The sequence below is a fragment of the Panthera onca genome, chromosome D1, assembly GCF_046562875.1.
Source record: "Panthera onca isolate mPanOnc1 chromosome D1, mPanOnc1 haplotype 2, whole genome shotgun sequence".
NCBI lineage: Eukaryota > Metazoa > Chordata > Mammalia > Carnivora > Felidae > Panthera > Panthera onca.
In genome coordinates, this window is record NC_138348.1 from 4,600,944 (window position 1) to 4,619,658 (window position 18,715).

The 18,715-nt window shown below is 59.3% G+C and overlaps 1 protein-coding gene and 1 long non-coding RNA gene across 2 annotated transcripts in view; one reads left to right on the forward strand and one right to left on the reverse strand.

Annotated features, from left to right (window-relative positions):
- LRP5 (LDL receptor related protein 5) overlaps window positions 1-18,715 on the reverse strand; it is a 104,031-nt gene that overhangs the window by 5,878 nt on the left and 79,438 nt on the right. Inside the window, exons 13-21 of the mRNA XM_060607501.3 lie at window positions 18,136-18,335; window positions 13,734-13,942; window positions 12,378-12,568; window positions 11,536-11,745; window positions 8,524-8,649; window positions 5,536-5,772; window positions 3,333-3,443; window positions 1,416-1,652; window positions 1,097-1,236 (exon numbers count right to left, since the gene is read on the reverse strand). Coding sequence (XP_060463484.2) covers window positions 1,097-1,236; window positions 1,416-1,652; window positions 3,333-3,443; window positions 5,536-5,772; window positions 8,524-8,649; window positions 11,536-11,745; window positions 12,378-12,568; window positions 13,734-13,942; window positions 18,136-18,335 — 1,661 coding nt within the window. The remainder of the gene's footprint in view (window positions 1-1,096; window positions 1,237-1,415; window positions 1,653-3,332; window positions 3,444-5,535; window positions 5,773-8,523; window positions 8,650-11,535; window positions 11,746-12,377; window positions 12,569-13,733; window positions 13,943-18,135; window positions 18,336-18,715) is intronic.
- Window positions 5,801-8,132, forward strand: LOC132662119 (uncharacterized). Its single transcript, XR_009602524.3, has 2 exons — window positions 5,801-6,773; window positions 7,833-8,132. It is a non-coding gene; the product is annotated as an uncharacterized LOC132662119 (long non-coding RNA).

The window sequence follows — 18,715 nt, forward strand, 5'->3', positions numbered from 1 at the left end:
ATTCTAAACTCCAGGCTCTCGGCTCTTGGCTTCTGCTTCCCCTAGACGCAGCCCCGGCCTGCAGCCTCCTGGAGACGCGGTTCCCAGCAGGTGAGGCCGTGACAGTGACCCTTGCTGCCCCCTTCCTCCCCGACGCCTGCCAGTGTCAGATGTGCTAAGGAGGGGAAGGCCCGGACATGAGAGACACAAGAAGGGCAGCAACACCCAGCCCTGGCGGGTGAGGCTTCCTGGAGACCCCCAGAGAGAGCGCAAGAGGCAGAGGTCACCTTAGAGGAGCATCTGTTGCAGGAAGTTGGGCTTTTAAGGATCAAAAAGCACAGAACCACGTAATGTCAGCCCCGATGCTTGTATACACAGATTCACACTCGCGGATCAAGCTCGCCCCGTTTCCTGGGGCTGTGCCCTTGGGAATGTCCTCCCCAGCCTCGGGAGAGGTCCCCTGGCAGGAACCTGTAGGGGGCTCGGGCGCTGGGGGCTTCTGTGTGTCACCCTCTGTGTGACCACTTCTCTCTGGCGTGTGGCTTGCCTCGGACTAGGCCCTCACCCACTCCGGCTCTGGAAGCTCAGCCACAAAAGTCACCTGTGAGTGCCAGCCCTTAGGAAAACAACCCAGCTGTTTTCTGGGACCCAGCAAGGGCCTGGGAGGGAACATCGGGTGCTCTTGGCAGGGACAGCAAGGAAAAAGTCACACAGGCACACTGGGAGCACCCCGTCCAGACAGGCCCTACAAGAGACACAGTCACGGACAGGGTGGGCCTGCGAGGGTCAAAGACAATCTCCAGGACACTGAAATGCCCGGCGGCAACCCGGGAGGTGGGGTTATGGGGGAGACTCCGCCCTTGATATTGTTATGGGTTTCCAGATTAGCCACCACGAACAAGGAGCACCCTTTCTAAACAAGAAAAAAAAAAAAAGTCACAAGGGAAAAACGACAAGACGTGCAGAGGGAGGAAAGTGAACGCTGTCACCATTCTCTGTGACGGCGGGACAGCTGATAATTCCAGAAATGCCGAGGTCACAGGAAGGGGTCCCCCTGGCCGGCCACCGATGGTGGGGACCCCCCCGGACGGCCGGGCCTCCTCCCGCGCCCACTCACCGGCGGGTACAGCGTGGCCTTGGTGCTGGATGAGCTGCTGGACGAGGCCCCGGTGACGTGGTTCCGGTCGTAGAGGGGCACCCCGCCCCGGCCGCCCATCAGGCTCACGGAGCTCATCACGGACTTGCCGCAGGAGATGCCTGCCGCGGGGGGAGGGACGAGGTGGCTCAGGGGCCGGCCCCCCTCCCCGCCAAAGCACACCCTCCTCGGCTCCCGCGGGCCCCAGGCCCAGGTTCAGGCCCCCCTGCCCACCGCCAGGGTGCGTCTTCCCCGCTCACCCCAGCCGTGCCCAGGGCCCTCGCGCACGTCGGCTCCTCACCTGTGAAGGGGCCGTGCTGTGAGCCGCCGGGGGCTATGAAATGCAGGGGTACGTGGGGGGTCCCGCTGACGTACTCGTGCGGGAAGGGCCCATTGGCCCCCGTGTAGCGCTGACACACCACACGCTGGCAGACGAAGTAGACCCCGCCCATGACAAAGAGCGAGAGGATGATGCCCACGACCGGCCCGATGGCACTGCCGTGGGCCGGGGTGTCGTCGGAGGGCGGCTTGGTGATCTCTGCCAGAGGACGGGCGGGAAGAGACGGTCGACGTTAACCGAGAAGGACAGGCCCTCCCGCGGGGGGTGGATGCCGTGTGCCCTGGAGGGGCCGCTGCGGTCCAGGCACAGCACCCGCTGGGGGAGGGCGGGAGGAAGGGAGAAGCTGGGTGCTGGGGCGCCACGCCACCCCTCCACCCGGCCTGCCCGGAGCACCCTCCCCCCTCCACCCCACCCCTGGCGGAGCTCTCCACGCTGCCCGACAAGCTCTCAAGAGCAGTCTCAGGTTCATCCCCCAGGGTCCAAGGGCTCTCTGGAGGCCCGGATGCCCCCAAGTCAGGTGGGCCAGGAGGCCGCTGGAGCCCGTCACCAGGAGCTGACAGGGGCCACAGGGGTGGGGGCTCCGAGCCGCGCCAGCGGGGGACTTGGCCCACGCGCAGGGGCAGAGCTGGGCTGATGGAGACCCCGGGGGCCGGAGGCCTTCACCAGCAGGGCTCGCTGAGCCCCACGCGCCTGCTGACACAGAGGTCCCAAGTGAGGGCAGTGTGAGGGGCAGGGGCCAAGCCCAGGCTCGAGGGCCCAAGGGTCTTTCTGGGCATCCTGACGGGGCGACGAAGGCCGGGGGCGGGGGGGGGTGCTCCTTAGGCTGCCCCCCCCCCCCCCGCCCTGGGGAGGGAGCACGGAGACTCTAAAGTCAACTTCGGCAAAGAGAACGTTCACTTTCCCATCAGGCCCAAGGATTCCGTCCACCGCGTCCCCTCTTGCCAGCCAGAACCCAAAGCAGAGGAGGAAAACCGCCGGCTTGGGCGACCGGACCAGACTCTGGATAAATGTCACCCCTGACGCCGGAGGCGCCATCATGCCAGAGGCTGAACAGAGACACGGTCAGACTGGCGCCTGCCAGCAAAGGGGTGGGGGCGTGACCCCCGGTGGCACCCACGGCCGCCCCCCGGCCCCAGGTCACTCACTTTCTTGAGACGCTAACTGAGGTGCCTCACCTCGCTTCACACGAAGGGACAACGTGCTCAGGGAGCCCTCCTCCTTCCCTGCTCTCAACACCCCTCTCCCGTAGTCAGCTCTCAGCCCAGATACGTCTACAGTGAATGCAGAGCCCACGTCCTCAGACGTGCGCACACATTCCCACTTCCTGTCTGAGACTCCGGCTCCCTCCCCGTCGGAGTCAAAGACGGCCCTTCAAGAGCCACCACCTCCAGGAAGCCTCCCTGACTGCCCTGGCCTCACATCCCGTGGCCGCCGTACCCCTGACTGTACAGGCCACGTCACTCACGGGGCACGAAGTGCCATGCACCTCCTCGCCAGAGAGCAGGCTGGCAGGGAGAGGGCCACCCCGACCCCCATCCTCTGATGGGGATGCCTGCCAGAGGCTGCTGAGTGAGGTCCTGGCGGGCAGAAGCGTGCCCTCTCAGGCACAGTCAGCCCCAACCACAGGGGCCTGTCTCCGTCCCAGCCGGAAACACCCCCATGGGCTCACGCGCCCCCCTCCCCCTCCCAGCTCAGCCCCACAGCTGCCCCTACCTCCAGGCAGGCTTCCCTGCCGGCCTCCCCCAAGGCCAAGTGCTCCCAACCTCCCAGCCTCCTCTGTCCGCGTACCAGGCCCCCAGCATGTCTTCTCCCTCTAGACCCCACACTCGTGGGGAGCACCCCAGCCCAGGGTGAACCCTCCACGGGAAGCTGGCTCACCGCACATGAGCTCATCGGAGCCGTCGATGCAGTCGTGGAAAGAATCGCATTGCTGCTTGATGAGGACGCACTGGCCACTGGCGCACCGGAACTGGTTGGGCAGGCAGACGGCTGCAGGGGGAGGGCTCGCGCTCAGAGAGGCTGCAGGGCGTGACGCCGCCAGGAGGGCGAAGTGGACAGCCGCCAACCGGCGCTTCCGCCCCGCCCCCGAGACCCAACAGAAAGGTCTGGGTTCCAAACGCAGAACAGACAAACGGGACTCTTTCTAGGATGGGTTCAGGGAAGGGCCACAGCAAATCCGGTCTCCACCCTCCCCTCGACGACCCCTATTCCAAGGTCTAGGCACGGCTGGCAGGGAAGGGACCTCAGTGACTCCCAGGAAGTACTTATCAGGCTCCTACCACGGCTCAGGCCCATGCAGAGCCAGGACTAACACAGCCCCTGCCCCGAGGCTCTCCTGAGTTATAGGGAGGCGACAGCCAACTAGAAGAATGACCTAGAATGGGTGGGAGCAGGGGCAGGTGATATCTCAGCAGAGCTCCCAGGGTGGAGGATTAGGAAGGGGGAGCAGGGCTCAACCAGGAAGGAAAAGGCAGCTCACGGCCTTTTAGACTAGGAGGAGGAAGGCTGGGCATGGCCTGTTTCCCTCGTGTTCCAGAATGCCAACCCAGAAGGAGCTACCGTTGCAGAGGAGGGCACTGCCCAGGGGACTCGGCCATCGCCCACCCCCAGTGCTTGCTATCCAAGCTCTCAGCCACCCTGCCCCACCCCAAGCGCCCCTCCCTGGGAGCCCGAGATGAGAGGACCCTGTCCTCGCAGCGGGTGGGACAATTTGTTGGTAACAAAGGAGAGGAAGCTTCTGAAAGAGAAGGTGCAGCCCAGAGCCTGAACTAGGGCGTGCTGTGGGTGCTGCACGTTGCTCCCAGAGAAACATTACAGGGGGAGAGGCGGGGGGGACGGTTCCCAGCCAGGGCTCCTGCCGTCCTCTGAGACGGCCACCTAAACACTCGTGCTACGGCAAGGCTGTATGGCTGGGCTCAGCAAACGTCTCTGCCAAGGGCCAGGCAGCAGGTATTCAGGCCTTGAGGGCCACGGGTCTCTATCGTTTTAGTGCAAGTAAACGAGCGAGCCTGGCTGTGTTCTCACGCAACTTGAGAAACCTGGTGGCGGTCTGGATCTGACTCTCAGGCCGCGGTCTGCCAACCCCTGGCCTCCCACCGCCATCAAATTCTCGGAGGGTCCATAAGCTGCAAAGACTTAACATCTGCGGCTGTACAGGACCAGCTGAGGAGATGAGCCCCCACCCCCGGGCCTTCATCTTCCATAAACGGCTGCTCATCACGAACGGGGACAGGAGACGGTGATCCACCACCTGGGGGTTATCTCACAACAGCAGCCGGTGGCTACGGGGGAGGCAGAGCAGCCCATCAACAGCTCGGCGGCAGTCGTGGGCTGTGGTGCTGACGCTCTGTGGCACGAACCACTGAGCAGGTCGTTTATAAAAGGGAAATTCAGAGAACGCCCAGAAACAGAGGTTAAGGTTAAACAGAGGTTAAGACCTCACTGCTAAGGTCTAAAGGAAGATCCTGCTGGTCAGAGTGGACCGAGATGACTGAAGCACATCTTTTTGTCACGTTCGGCTCACCGGATTGCTAGAAACCACCCAGGAACAAGCATTATCCCACAGACTGCCCTGTGGAGGGCAGCGCTGCCTTTGGGGACGGGGATTTATCCAGCTGACTACCAGATTTGCCTGGGGTTTTTGTGAAACTCTTGAGCCAGGGGCGGAAGGCAAGTAGACTCTCCCAGCCTGCCTTGGAGCCAAACTACTTGGCAGGACAGGGTGGGTGGCAAAGTTTTCCTCGGTAGGCCTACGAATAACATTTTCCTCTCCCAACCTGAGGATTTAGCCATTTCGCTCGGGACAAACGTTCTACCCTACTCTTGCGTGGCCAGCCTGGGTTCACGCTCCGGGAGGACGACAGGGCAGGTGGCTTGCAGGGGGTGGGAGAATCTCAGGAAGGGGGCAGCCAGGATGAGGCAGGGGAGGGCGGGGGTGGGGCAGGGCCTGTGAGGGTCGCGGTCCAAGCCAGGGTCGGGCAAAGGCGGGGGCGGGGCCAGCGGGCAGGGGCGAGCCAGTGGGCGTGCCCATCCCGGGGCTGCCGGGGGCGGGGCCCGCGGGCGAGGGCGGGGCCGCTCTCACCGTCGCAGTCCGCCTCATCCGAGCGGTCCTGGCAGTCGGCCTCGCCGTCGCAGCGCAGGCGCAGGTCGACGCACTGGCCCCGCGCGCAGGGGAACTGGGCCGCCGAGCACACCGGGCAGCCCTCCTCGTCGCTCTGGTCGTCACACTCGGGGAAGCCGTCGCAGCGCCAGGCCCCAGGTATGCAGTCGATCTCCCCAGTGGCACACGCGAACTGGTCTGGCGAGCACGTGGGAGGCTCTGCAGAGAACAGGAACACCATCACGCCCCGCCCCGCCGGGCCATGCGCGGTTCAATCAGGGGAGGCCCGCGCGGTCTCCACTGCAATGTGACCTGCCGCCGTGAATCTTCTTTGTTGCCTTTTTTTTTTTTTTTTTTTTAAACCGTAGAGGGGATAGGGGGGTGTTCGGGAACCTGGGTTTGAAGCAGCAGGTACTACACCAAGTTGAGCAGAAAACGCTCTGGGCTGGAAACTCGACCCTGACCGCTGAGAAGCCGGGGCACTACCCCTTCGTGTGAGTCTCCATCCCCTCACATGCAACTCAGGGCACTGGGTTTCTGAGGATGCCCACGGTACCCCCAACTGGAGCCCTGCCTTTACCTGCCTGGGGTCCCAGGCTGGGCTGCCAGTCTGCTGCACCGTGTGCGCGTCCGCCTGGCCACACCTGAGTGTCCATTGCGCGCACACACGCACGTACACATGCACACCCCTTAGGAGATGAAGGGTCAGAAAGCAGGTGCTCAGGACCAGCACCTGTTACAGGTCTGGGGCAGCTGCTGCAGTGGGACTGGGACTTGGTGGGACCCACGGACACGGCAGGGGCCGGTGGAGGACCTGCAGGGTGCCTTGCTGAGGAGTGAGCTAAGGAGAGGCAGGAAGGCGAGGATACCACGGTGAGGGGGTGCAAGGAGGAGTAGGAAGGCTCCCAATGGAGGGAGTCACCTGAAGATGGGGAGCTGGGTGGGTGGAGAGGAGACCTGGGGCCACCTCCTACCAGCTGACCACGGTGAGTCGTTCCACTCCTCAGATCCAACTTCCTCAGCACAGGCCAAGTGCAGGCCAGGACATGGTTGGGGCGCAGGGTGGGACAGGAGGGAGGTGGGCAGGTCTGGGGTTGAACCTAGCCCCCCTCGGCAACTGTATAACCAGACAACCCCCCCCCAGCTCCCCCGATCTCCATTTCCTCGTCTCTGAAACAGAAGCGGCAACGCTAGACCCACGCCCCTCACGGGACAGCAAGGTGAGTGTAGATGTGTGTGGCCGTGCCGACTCGGGAAGGGCTCAAACAGCTTTCATGATGGCGTGCTGAGAATGCTGTCTGGCTCCTGCCACTTCACGAGGCACGAGGGTCCACGTCATCCCTGAGAGCCCCTCGGAGCTCTTATCCTTCCGTGCTGTCCCCAGAGAAGTAGCCAGGCATCAAGTCTGAAGGGCCAATGGCAGGGGAGGGGCAGAGGGGCACGTCATTCAGGAGCCCCGGGGCTGTGGTCCAAGGGAGAGCAGAGCACTCTGTGCAGCCCCATCTTATCCAGGGAAGCCTGGACATCTGTGGGAGTGGCAGAGCCACTCAGGCCACAAAGCCACTTGAGCCCCGGGGCTGGAACCTGGGAGAAAAGCCATAAAGATGCTCAGGAGGGTCAAAGCGGCCCCCAGCAGGGACAGCCACAAAATGTCCCCTCTGCTCTCAGCAAAGCTCTCTGGGGTTCACAGTGTGAGAAAGGACCAGCGAAAGCTCCTGTGGCCCTACCCCTTGAGCTCCTTGGCAATGGACAGTCTCTCCAGGGGCAAGGCCAGCTGAGGACAGGCATCCGTGTTGTACTGGTGGGCATGTGCTGTCTTCTGTGTAAGACACAGTGTGGGTACCGTAAGGGGTGAGGATAAGCAGAAAAGGGGCAGGATAAAGACCAGCCCCCAGGAGCTCACAGAAGAGAAGGGGAGATGAGAAGATCCAATGTGACCTGGGGGACACTGAGGGCAGCAGAGAGGAAGCCCCAGGATTTGGGCTTCATCACAAGTGACAATAACGGTTGTCCCTTTTTCTTACTACTGCCCAGTGTCCCACAAGTAATAGCAGCTGGCGTTCCCGTGTGCCACGTTGCGGACCATGCAAAGTGCTCGTTACTTAATGTCACAACAACTCCAAGGTAGGCACTCTCGACTGCTCTATTTTGCAGAAGAGAAAGTGGAGGCTCAGAGAGGGCAAGTGACCAGCTCGGGATTGCTGGGAAGTGGTAGGGCTGGGATCTGAACCAGGTCTGTCTGACCTTAAAGCTTATATCCTTGACCACTCCCCACTCAGCTTTAGGGAAAGAAGAGAATCAAGCATGGAAGGAGAAAGAAAAGACAAAACTACAAAAAGAAAACAGATAAGCCTGCTACTGGAGTTGCAGACTTCAGCACCCCTGCCTGACAGCTCACAGGCAGTCGGGGAATACAGACGGCTTGAACAACACCATCCGTCAACTGGATCTAACTGATGTCTACAGAACACTTCCCCCAATGGGAGCAGATGACACATTCTTCTCAAGCTGACATGGAACACTCACCAAGAAAGATCACATGCTGGGTCATAATATTAAAAGGATAGAAATCATAAAAAGTACGTTCTCTGACCACAGCGGAATTAAATAGAAATCAGTAACAGACTAATAGCTGGGAAATCCCCAAATATTTTGAAATTAAACAACACACTTCTAAATAACTCAGGGGACAAAGAGATTGTCTTAGGAGAAATTTTAAAACATGTGAACAAATTGAAGAAGATATAATTTATCAAAATTTGTAGGATGCAGCAAAAGCAGTACTTAGAGGGAAATTCATAGCCCCGAATGCATACCCTGGAACAGAAAGGCAGATGAAGGGAGAGTTGGCCCTGGAGAATGGATGCCACATTGAGTGTGACTTTAAAAGGATGCTGGGCAGAGACCTGGCAGGCAGGGAATCAAGTCCCTGTCCGGTGTCCCAAGAGAAAGTGCTGAGGTCACACCTACCACCACAGGTCAGCAGGTTCTGCAGGAGCACGAGGTGGACTGGGCATGAGCACCGTGGTGTCCCGTCACCTTTGGCAATGCAGATGTGGGAGCAGCCACCGTTGTCCCGGGCACACGGGTGGGCCGCTGTGGAGACAAAAAGAGAGAGGGGGTCAGGCTCGGCCTCTCACCTCAGGACTGTAGCCCTAAGGGTGCTGGAAACTAGGGCCAGGCAAGAACTCACAAGAATGGTCACTCCTATAGGCCAGGCCCCTGCAGTTAATCCCACTTAATTCCCGGGGCAGCTGACAGAGTCTACTTCCATTAACGTGCATTTTACAGACAGGAAAACGAGAGGCTGAAAGCACTCACAGAACTGGCCCAACACCACACCCTAGCCCGTCTACACTAGCTCCCACAACCATCACTCTACACTGCCTGTCTCTCACGGTGTAGTGCACCACCCCCCACAAACATAGGTCCACGTCCTAATGCCTGGAACCTGTGAATGTGACTTTATTTGGAAAAGGGGTCTTCACAAATGTAATCAAATTAAGGCTCTGGAGATGAGGTCATCATAGATTTTCGGGGTGGGCCCTAAATGCAACAACAGATGTCCTTATAAGAGCCCCAGAAGAGGTGAAGACACAGACACAGGGGAGAAGTCTGTGCAGGGACTGTCTCTGTCTCTGTCTCTGTCTCTCTCTCTCTGGAGCCCCACTGGAACCATGTGGGCCCAAGGAGCACCTGCAATCACCACAACGTGAAGGACACACAGAGCCGCCCCAGCCCACAGCCCCCAGAGTGGGCCACAGGCCTGCTGACACCTTGACCTCGGACGTCTGGCCTCCAGGCTGTAGGAGAACACACTTCTGTTGCGTTAAGTCACCCAGTTTGCGAAGACTTGTCATGGCCATCACAGGAAGCGAATACACATGGGGATAAATAGCAGGACGGCACGTCCCCAGGGAACTTGCGGTTTTCGATTCAATTAACCGAATTACCCAACACCTGAACAGGAAGACGCCGAGGAGGGTGGCTGCCCTCCCCCAGGCGAGAGGAAAGGAAAAAAAGCACTATCCCCCGCCCCACGGAAAAATCAGTGTCCTGCCTCAACCTCGGGGGTTAAGAGTTTAAAGTGACAGAAGTCACGGTTTAGAGCAGAGGTCAGCAAACTTTCTCTAAACGAGAAAGTAAAGGGTTTGGGCTCGATGGGCCAGACCATCTGTCACAAGTCTGCCAGCTGTAACACAAGGGTGGCCATGGGTGATGCACAAACCAATGGGCGTGGCTGTGTGCCAATAAAACTTTATTATAAGATCAGGTGATGTCCAGGTGGGGCCCAGGGGCTGTGGAGCGCCACGCCTGGTTTAGAGTTTAGCTGTAGAATTTCGTGGGTAAGCAGGTTGGGTGCTCCACGTCCCAGGTAAATATGGGAGCGCTCACTCAAGGATCTCCCACCCTCACCCAAAACAAGGAGCCTCTCCCTAGACATCACACGTTGGCACTCATGGGGACATCCCAGTTTCCAGCTTCATCCCTGTTTGTTAAACATTTCCTGCCTCTCCCAGCCCCTCAGGTCCAAGGACCTGCTGGTCGGCCTGCCTGGCTTTCTGCCAACACCGGCAGGTCTGGGCATTCGTGGGCTCATTGTTCACCATGCTGAATGGTTCTGAAGGCTGTGACACCCAGTAATCAGTGGCTTCCCTGAGAATGGTGTAAGGGGCCAGGGAAACTCAGGCATTCTCACCCCTATCCATTGGGTGCCTCAGCTATCCGGAAGCCGTTGGCCCAGTGACTTCACTTAGGCAGGACCTGGCCAAGAACCCACAAGGACAGAAACCAGCCACCCGGCAGTCAACACAGAAGTGGCCAATTCGCTCCATTGGAGGTCACGCCCCCAAGCTCAGAGCAGGGAGCCTCACGACCTCACTCAGAGCCACGTGTTTGGACTCCACACATAACTCTGATGAGCTTGATCTGCCCAACCCACTGGGGGTAAGCTTCAGAAAAGCCAGTGAAGAAACAGGGGCTCTGCCCTCAGATCCAAGCCCTGCCGTGTTGATCAGCCCGTTGACGGGGAAGTTAATACCCTTTCTAAGCCCCGCCCTCCTCAGGTATAATGCAGAATTAGGGCAAAACAACACAGGCAACATAGTGATGCACTGAGCACAGGGCCTGGGGGCTAAACGGTCAGAGCAGCTTTGCAGAGCAGGGAGGCCGAGAGAAGCTTATCCACGCAAAGTGCCACACCTGACCCTGGGTGGGGGCCGAGGAAGTAGCAGGAGTTACTCAGAGCAGAGGAAGGCGAGCAGAGACAAGGACTCCAGGGACGGGACACGTGGCCAGCGGGAGCGTGAGGGGCCCAGGTGAGGCGGCAGGTGGGGCAGCCCCCCCATCCCGGGCCTTGAAAACAGGGAGCTCGAAGATGGCCAGACCAGGGGCATCGCAGGACAGGGACAGCGATGGCCCTGCTCACCGCTCTGTCCACGCAAGCAGCTGGCAGCTGGGGTGTATTTACTGAAAGCAGAGTGAGAAAGACAGACAGACAGACACATTTTCCTGTGTCCACCTATAGTCCTACACAGAGCGGGTGGAGAAACCAGAGGTCCCAAGTGTAGGGGTCCTGATCTCCCAGCCCTTGGGCACAGCCCAGACTGTCGGAGGCAGAATCCTAAAATGCCTCCAATCTCCCAGCCTAATCCCCAACACGGCGGATGGGGTTCTGCTGGAGTTAATGAAAGGGGACGCTAATTTAGAAGTGGGTGACTCTCAGGGGACCCTGGAAAAGCCGAGCAGATTGTCCGGCTGGTAGCAGACGAGGAAGTCAGGTTCGGATCTGTTGCTGAGATGGAGAGGCATACTGAGGACCCGAGAGTGGCCTCGAGGACCCGAGAGTGGCCCCTGCCAACAGCCGGTCAGCCCGCAGCCCTCACACTGGCCAGCCTCCTACTTTCTCCGAGGGGCCGGTTCAGGGCTCTGCACAGGTGCCCCCCCTCCGGTCGGTCGGGGACCTGCCCGCCCTCCACGTACAGAACTCCTCCAGGCTGATATCCTCCACGGCGTGGATGCCGGTCAGGTGGGCCACCCGGCCCTGCACTCGAGTCCGCTTGTCCCCGGTGGTCTTCTCCACACGCTCGATCATCTGCTGCTGGCGGTCAATCCAGTACAGGTGCTGGCCCAGCACGGTCAGGCCCACGGGCTGCACGATGCTGGCATCCTCCAGGGTCAGGCGGTTGGCCCCTGCAAGTGGGACAAGTGCCCCCCGAGTGGCCGCTGACCCCGAGCGCTCAGCCCATGCTCAGCTCGGAACACAGGGCCGCAGGGAGCCAGGGGAGGGCGGGGGGGTGGGGGGGTGGATTCTGTGCTCTGGCCGGGGCCAGGAGCTGGAGCGGATTCCCTGGAAGCTGGCCGACCTGGCACCTGGGCTGACCCCTCCCTGCAAGCACAGTGCTGCCGCCCCCTCCCCTCCCCCGCCCTGCGTATGGAAGAAAAGCCCCTCTAAGCAGGTCTCCAGCCCAGAGGCATCCGGGTCTAAGGCGGCCCAGGGCAGAGCGGCCACAGGGTGGGTGCTGGAGGCAGAGGGGTCAGACTCCTGTCCAGGCCCACAGTGTGGGACCCTGGCAGGTCACCCACCCTCTCTGAGACGCGTCTTCTGCCCCGCCACACGGGGATCATTCAGGACCCACGTCCTGGAACTCTCAGATGATAATAGTAGACGGTAGAGACATAAAGCCCCGGCATGTCGCCCACCTGACGAACATGGCGGCTGCCCCCACTGTTCCCGATGACAAGGAAGGCCGGGTGTCCCCGGGAAGGTCAGACGTGTGGGTTGCCGAGGGACCCGATCCCTGGGGAGGCCCCAGGGCGCCTACCTGACAGGTCGCAGCTTTCGATACGCTTCAGGTCCGCGTCCACCCAGAAGAGCTTGCCCAGCCTGTTGTCCACCACGAGGGCCACGGGGCGGATGAGGCCCGTGGTAAAGAGGACCTCACGCTCGGTGCCGTCCAAGGCCGCTCGCTCAATCTTGGCGGCTCGGTCCTGCATGTTGGTGAAGTACAGGTACCTGGGGGAGGGGAGCAGGTGAAGGGTGTTGAGTCCCCCCCATCCCCCACCGGGAACGAGCTCGCCAGGCGCCAGATAGACCAGCCCCTGACCCCGCGGCCATCCAGCCGGGCTTTGGAAAGTCACCAGGCACAAGGCCCTGGCCTCCCAGGGCTCGCCCCCCAGGCCCTATGGGGTTCAATGTCCCCCCGAGAATTCCCATCCACCCAGAACCTCAGAAGGGGACCCATAATTGGAAGCTGAATCTTTGTAACGCAGTTACGGTGAGGCCATCTGGTCAAAGAACACCCGGAGCCCCCAGAAGCTGGAAGAGAGACAAGAAAGGATCCCCGCAGAGCCTCTGAAGGGGGCACAGCCCTGCCACCGCTTGACGTTAGATTTCTGGCCTCTGGAATCGTGAAAGAACAAACATCTGCTCTTTTCACCTCCCCCGGCTTGTGGTCATTTGCGGCGGCAGCCTTGGGGACCAGCGCCCACCCCAGCGGCTGCAGCAAAGGAGCCCCTGCCTCCGTGGATGCCAGCCTCGAGGGAGACTCATCAGCTTGCGGAAGAACCGCTAGGCTTGTGCTCCCTGAGCACTCGTGTGCCGCGGGGGCTGACATCACCATCGTCCTTCTCGGAAGAAGACACCGCACCCCTGAGGTCACTCCACCTGCCTGGGGTCACGGGGGCAGTAAGCGACAGGGTCAGGATTCCAACTTGGGTCTGCCCGGCCCAGGACGCGGGGTCACGCTGGCCGTTGCCCGGCACGAGCTCCATCAAGCGGAGCCCCCAAAAATCTGACTCCCGCCTGGGGCGGTGGCCGTGCACGAACCTTCCTGCGCTCAGCCTTGTTTCTGAGCTTTATGGCACGTGGCTTTAAGGCTCCCCCTCGCCCTGGTTATTATTCCCTTTGGGACCCTCCACGTCTGTCTACCTCCTCGTGGAAGGAAGAAGCTCCCGGGAGTCGAGGCTGTGCCCAGGAGGGTAGTGAGCTCCCGGTGGTGAGACATATTCAAATAGCCAGCCCCCAGCTGGGATGCTATGGAAGGGATTTTTGCTCAGGGTTCAAATTTGATGGGGATGGTGCAGAACCTATGGATTAAAACTTCTATCCTTCCCGGGTCTCCCTGCCCCGGGGTGCAGCACCCCACACCGCGGTGCTCGCCCACCCCACCGCCTTGCACCCTCGCTCGGCGTTGACGACGATGGCCCGTGGCTTGTCGCGGTCCCCACGGAGCACCACACCCATGGCGTCTCCATTCAGCCGGTGGACGTTGATGGTGTTGGTGGCCTCACACGTCCAGAACAGCGTCCGGCTGTAGATGTCGATGCTGAGGTCATGGGGCTGCCTGTCCGGGTTTTGGCTCTGGCTTGGAGAGGTCAAAACGAAGGGCTGCATGTAACACAGGAAGAGATGGGCGTTGGCTACGGGCGTCACGGGAGGGCAGAGGCCTCGGTGCCCGAGTTCAGACTGAAAGTCGATCTCCGACCCTGCGTCTCGACCTTTCCTGTCGGATCAGCACTCCCCCACGTGCCCGCTTGAGAGGGAACCTGATCACGGAGAGGTCCCAGAAGGGCCCTCGCCCCTCGGCTCGGATCTCCAGCCCACCCCTCGGCAAACTCCCGGCGGACTGTCCGCTGCCACGCCCTCCGGGTCCCGTTCCTGCCCCGGAAGGGCCGCCTGGTGGCTCGACAGTCAGCCCAGGGGCACAGCCTCCTTCTCGAGAGACATCTCTCTTCTCGCTCATCGTCTTGGGCTCATGCTTTGGGAGTAAGACCTTCAAGTCTTGTTATTTGTTCAACTCAGGGTGACAGGACCACAGGTGTACAGAACAGAGTTCCACCTCTCACGGCCCCTTCCCCGAAGGAGAGGCCGGGGGTGCGGGCCCGGGTGGGGGTGCGTGATGACACGCAGTGTCTGTCCCGAGCAAGGGGCCAGCCGCCCCTCCCGGCAGTGGTTCTGTCTACACTCTCTGGGTCTCTGCCCTCCCGCAGAACTCTGCCTGACTCTGTGCCACCTGCTGTATCTCAGGGGGTTCCATGAAATGCCGCGGAGGAAGGGAGAGCCCGAGGTCACCCTCATCTGCCTTACAGACCAGAAGCCTCACTCCCTGGCGGATCTGGGCCCCTTGGGTTACCCCGAAAGACTGTGTTCAGGTTCTCAGGTGATCTGAGCTGGTGCAAGGCGGGCTTCCCCGGACTGCTACCAATGGTTTGGATGAAAAGTCCCCTCCTCTGAGGGCATCCTTAAGATGATGCTGTCACAAGAGCTCATTGCAAACTTCCTTTATCTCTTTGGCAGTCACTGAAACGAAGTGCCCTGGTGGCAAGAAGGGGCTTGCAGCCAAAAAGAAGCCCCTTCACCAGGCCCAGCCTCTTGAACCCAGCTGGAAGGGTACACCTCCCCGCCCTCCCCGACACACACACACACACACACACACACACACACACACACACACACACAGTCCCACTGGGCGGCTAGCAGTGTGTGACTCACATCTAAACACACAGCCCTTCTTTAAAGGGTCGTGTGCCTCTGCAGGTGATAACACCCACCTCCCCAAGAGCTGGGCGCTCTGGGAGCCGAGCATCTGCTCCAACTGGGCACACCCCTTTCCCCCGAAGCACAGACTCTGGCCCCTGAGACCACAGCCCAGGGCAACTGACGGGCTGGGACTGAAGCAAGACTGCAGCCCAGCCCCGGCCGTGTCCCGGGCATCAACCCTGACTTTGGGACGCCAGCCATCAGAACAGGCAGCTGAGAAATGCACGGGGCGTGAGGTGACACGCTGCCCACACCTGTCCTCAGGCAGACGGATGACTGTCCAGTTATAAAACCGGAACTCCACGAATGCAAGATTTCTTAATAGAATCCTATTCGAGGCCACAGTCAACACCCCACCTCCTCCCCAGGACAGAGTAGCACCTAGCCACGTGGGGGCATCCACAGGGGTGCTGTCACAACAGCCCAAAGACCCAGCGTCCATCAGTGGAAGGACAGAGAAGCAAACCGTGGTCCACCCACACAATGGAGCGTTTTCAGTCTTAAGAGGAAGACAATTCTAACACCTGCTCTGATACGGATGAACCCTGAGGACATTATGCTAAGCGAAAGAAGCCAGTCACACACACAAAAAAATAAATAAACACTGCATGATTCCACTTATATGAAGTACTTAGAATATAGTCAGATTCGTAGAGACGGAAAGGAGAAGGGAGGTTGCCTTAGGGTGGGGGAGGGGGAGGGGGAGTCAGTGTTTCATGGGGACAGGCTTCCAGTTTGGGGAGATGACCGAGATCTGGAGATGGTCGGGGGTGACGGCCACATGACAATGTGTGCGCTTCGCGCTGCTGAGCTGTGTACTTGGAAATAATTAAGATGATAACTTTTGTGTATATTTACTACCCTGAAAAAGTTTACTAGGAAAACAACTTAGCCAAAGTAGATAACAACTTAAAACGTCGTCTTTGGGGCTCAGGGATGCCCCTAATAAAGGATCAAAGCCAGTAGAGGGTAGAGTTTTGCAAGACGCACAGGGAGGGAAACAGATGTTTTCCAAATGAAGTAGGAACCCAGAAGGTGTTTCTTAAAAGGACTTTTCCTTCAAAGTCTTCCCTCGCATTTGCAGGACACCACGAACGAAGGGACCCTCTTGATGAGACTTTCAGGCAATTTGCGCCTGGTACCTTTCTCAGCAGGAAAGCCACCCATCGTCAATTAACACCTCCCATTCTCCAAAGGACTCAAAGGGACTGTCACCTGCATGGTGGAGGGAAGAAAGGAATATATGCCCACCATTTCACCAGCTCTGCTCCCGCAGAGATGATACACAGCTGCCAAGGCTCTGCTGGAGCTTTTTTTTTTTTTTTAAGTTTACTTTTTTTATTTTGAGAGGTGGGGGAGGGACAGAGAGGAAGAGAGAATCCCAAGCAAGCTCCATGCTGTCAGTGTAGAGCACGATTCGGGGCTTGATCCCATGACCCTCAGCTCATGATCTGAGCTGCTATCGAAAGAGTCGGATGCTTAACCGACTGAGGCACCCAGGTGCCCCTCGGCTGGGGCTTTTTATTTTTTTTTTAATGTTTCACTTATTCTTAGAGACACGGAGCAGGAGCAGGGGAGGGGCAGAGAGAGAGGGAGACACAGAATCGGAAGCAGGCTCCAGGCTCTGAGCTGTCAGCACAGAGTCAGAAACGGGGCTCCAACTCACGAGCTGTGAGATCATGACCTGAGCCGAAGTCGGACGCTCAACCGACTGAGCCACCCAGGCGCTCCTAGGCTGGGGATTTTATCGCCAACCAAGGACACAGACCTCAGAGGACAGCCTGTTAACTTCACATCGTCGTTGGATGCAGTACTTTGCCAGAAGCGATGCTGAGCCCGTACACACAGCCCTAGCACCCAGTTCGGGGTAGAAAATGGCCAAGTGAACTTTACTGACACAAAAGTCACCCCAAAATCTCCACCGGCAGCATTTCTCTGCATCGCTGTTGTAACAGTGCCGAGATTTCACCGTGACAACCTACGGGCCTACCCCGACCGTGGCCACGGAGCAGGTCAACATTTGGTTCCGTGGCTTCTGTAAAAGGAGTCCTTGAAAACAGGCACGGTGAGCCAGGCGCGTCCGTGAGCGAATGCCACACGAACGGAATGCCGGCCACCGCCGCCTGCTGCGTGGAGACTCTGAGTGGGCCCCGAGGCTGCAGTGACAACGTCCTTCATGGGACAGGCCACAGAAACCTAGCACGGAAGCCATCTGTTGTGCTGGAATAAGCATTCTGAAAAGACGAATCTGTCGGGATCAGTGAGTGATACGCCGGGGACGGCTGGAGCGCGACAGAGATTTCACCCTTGCCAACGCACAGGTCGTCCGTGAGAAACGCTCGGGGAACGCGGAGAAGGGCAGGGATACACGAGCACACACCCCCCCCCCCAACTCCCTCCATCTCCCGTGGGCGGCGTCACGCCTGTGAGCGCTGGGCTCGTGACTTCCCGCCCGCCGTCCCGTCGGTTCACGCACACCCACGAGCTGCAGCCCTGCGCCCCCGCGTCCTCAGCAACTTCAGGTCTCTTCAAGGTAAAGCGCCAGTCACTTAGGAGTTCCGTCTTGAACCACTGAACGTATGCAGAAAGGTGCCCCTGTATTTACGACGTCCCTATCTTTTCTTCACGTGTCACCGGCGAGAGTTCAGAGTGCAGTGCGCCTCGCCCCCTTCCCCCATCGCCCTGTCGTCTGCCTGTGTGATTCTGCGTCGTGCAGTGAGTTTTAGGAACGTAGATGCTGCGTTAAAGCAAACAGACTGTACGATTCCTACGAACTAAAAATAAATCCAGAATAACCAATACCAACTAGGCTTGCGCGAAATCACTGTGGGAAGAAAAAGAAAATCGCATTTCTGCATATGATCTAAGGGTTTCCCACTGCTCAGGATTATACCCTGCGATGACATAATTAGAACCCAAGCCGTTGTCGACGCGAGCCGTGCTCTGTTGGCAAAGCAAAGCGGGGGAGGGGAGGGGGGGGAACTGCCATGGTGGGTTCCTCGCGGAAGTGACCCCCACACGCCCCAACAGGTTACACTTGCCTGGGTCCCATCGTCCTTGGCTCGCTTGATGTTCTGGCGCCCATCCACCCAGTAGATGAACTTGTCCAGGGGGTCGTAGTCGATGGCCTTGACGTTCCTCAGCCCGTGCAGGGGTAGGATGAGGTCTGGGCTGTGCTGGTCATCGGGGATCATGCGGCTGATGGCACATTTCTGGCTGAACAGCAAGAAGGTGGTGGGCGCTAGAACGAGGCAAACAGATGAGGGGGCTGCGCGTCAGCATCCAGAGCCAAAGACGGGGTCGGCGGGGATGGACCGCGTCGCCCTTCGCGGCGGGGAAAGTGCCGGAAGGACCTAAAAGTACTTCCAGGGGGTGGACCGTGGGGAACTTTCCTCTCTGCACGATGCGTGTCTCTGCTGTTTCAGTATCTCGTGAGTGCGTGAGTTATTTTAAAGCAGATAGCAACTGATTTTTAACTTCTCAAGACTTAAGATAGAAGCAGGGAAATAGTAGCAAATAGTCAACTCCCACCCACAAATGCACTTGCTGCCTGGACAAGTGTGTGAGTTGCCATAGGCCCACAGGTGGTCAAGTGAATGGTATGAGGTGAACGATGGCGTG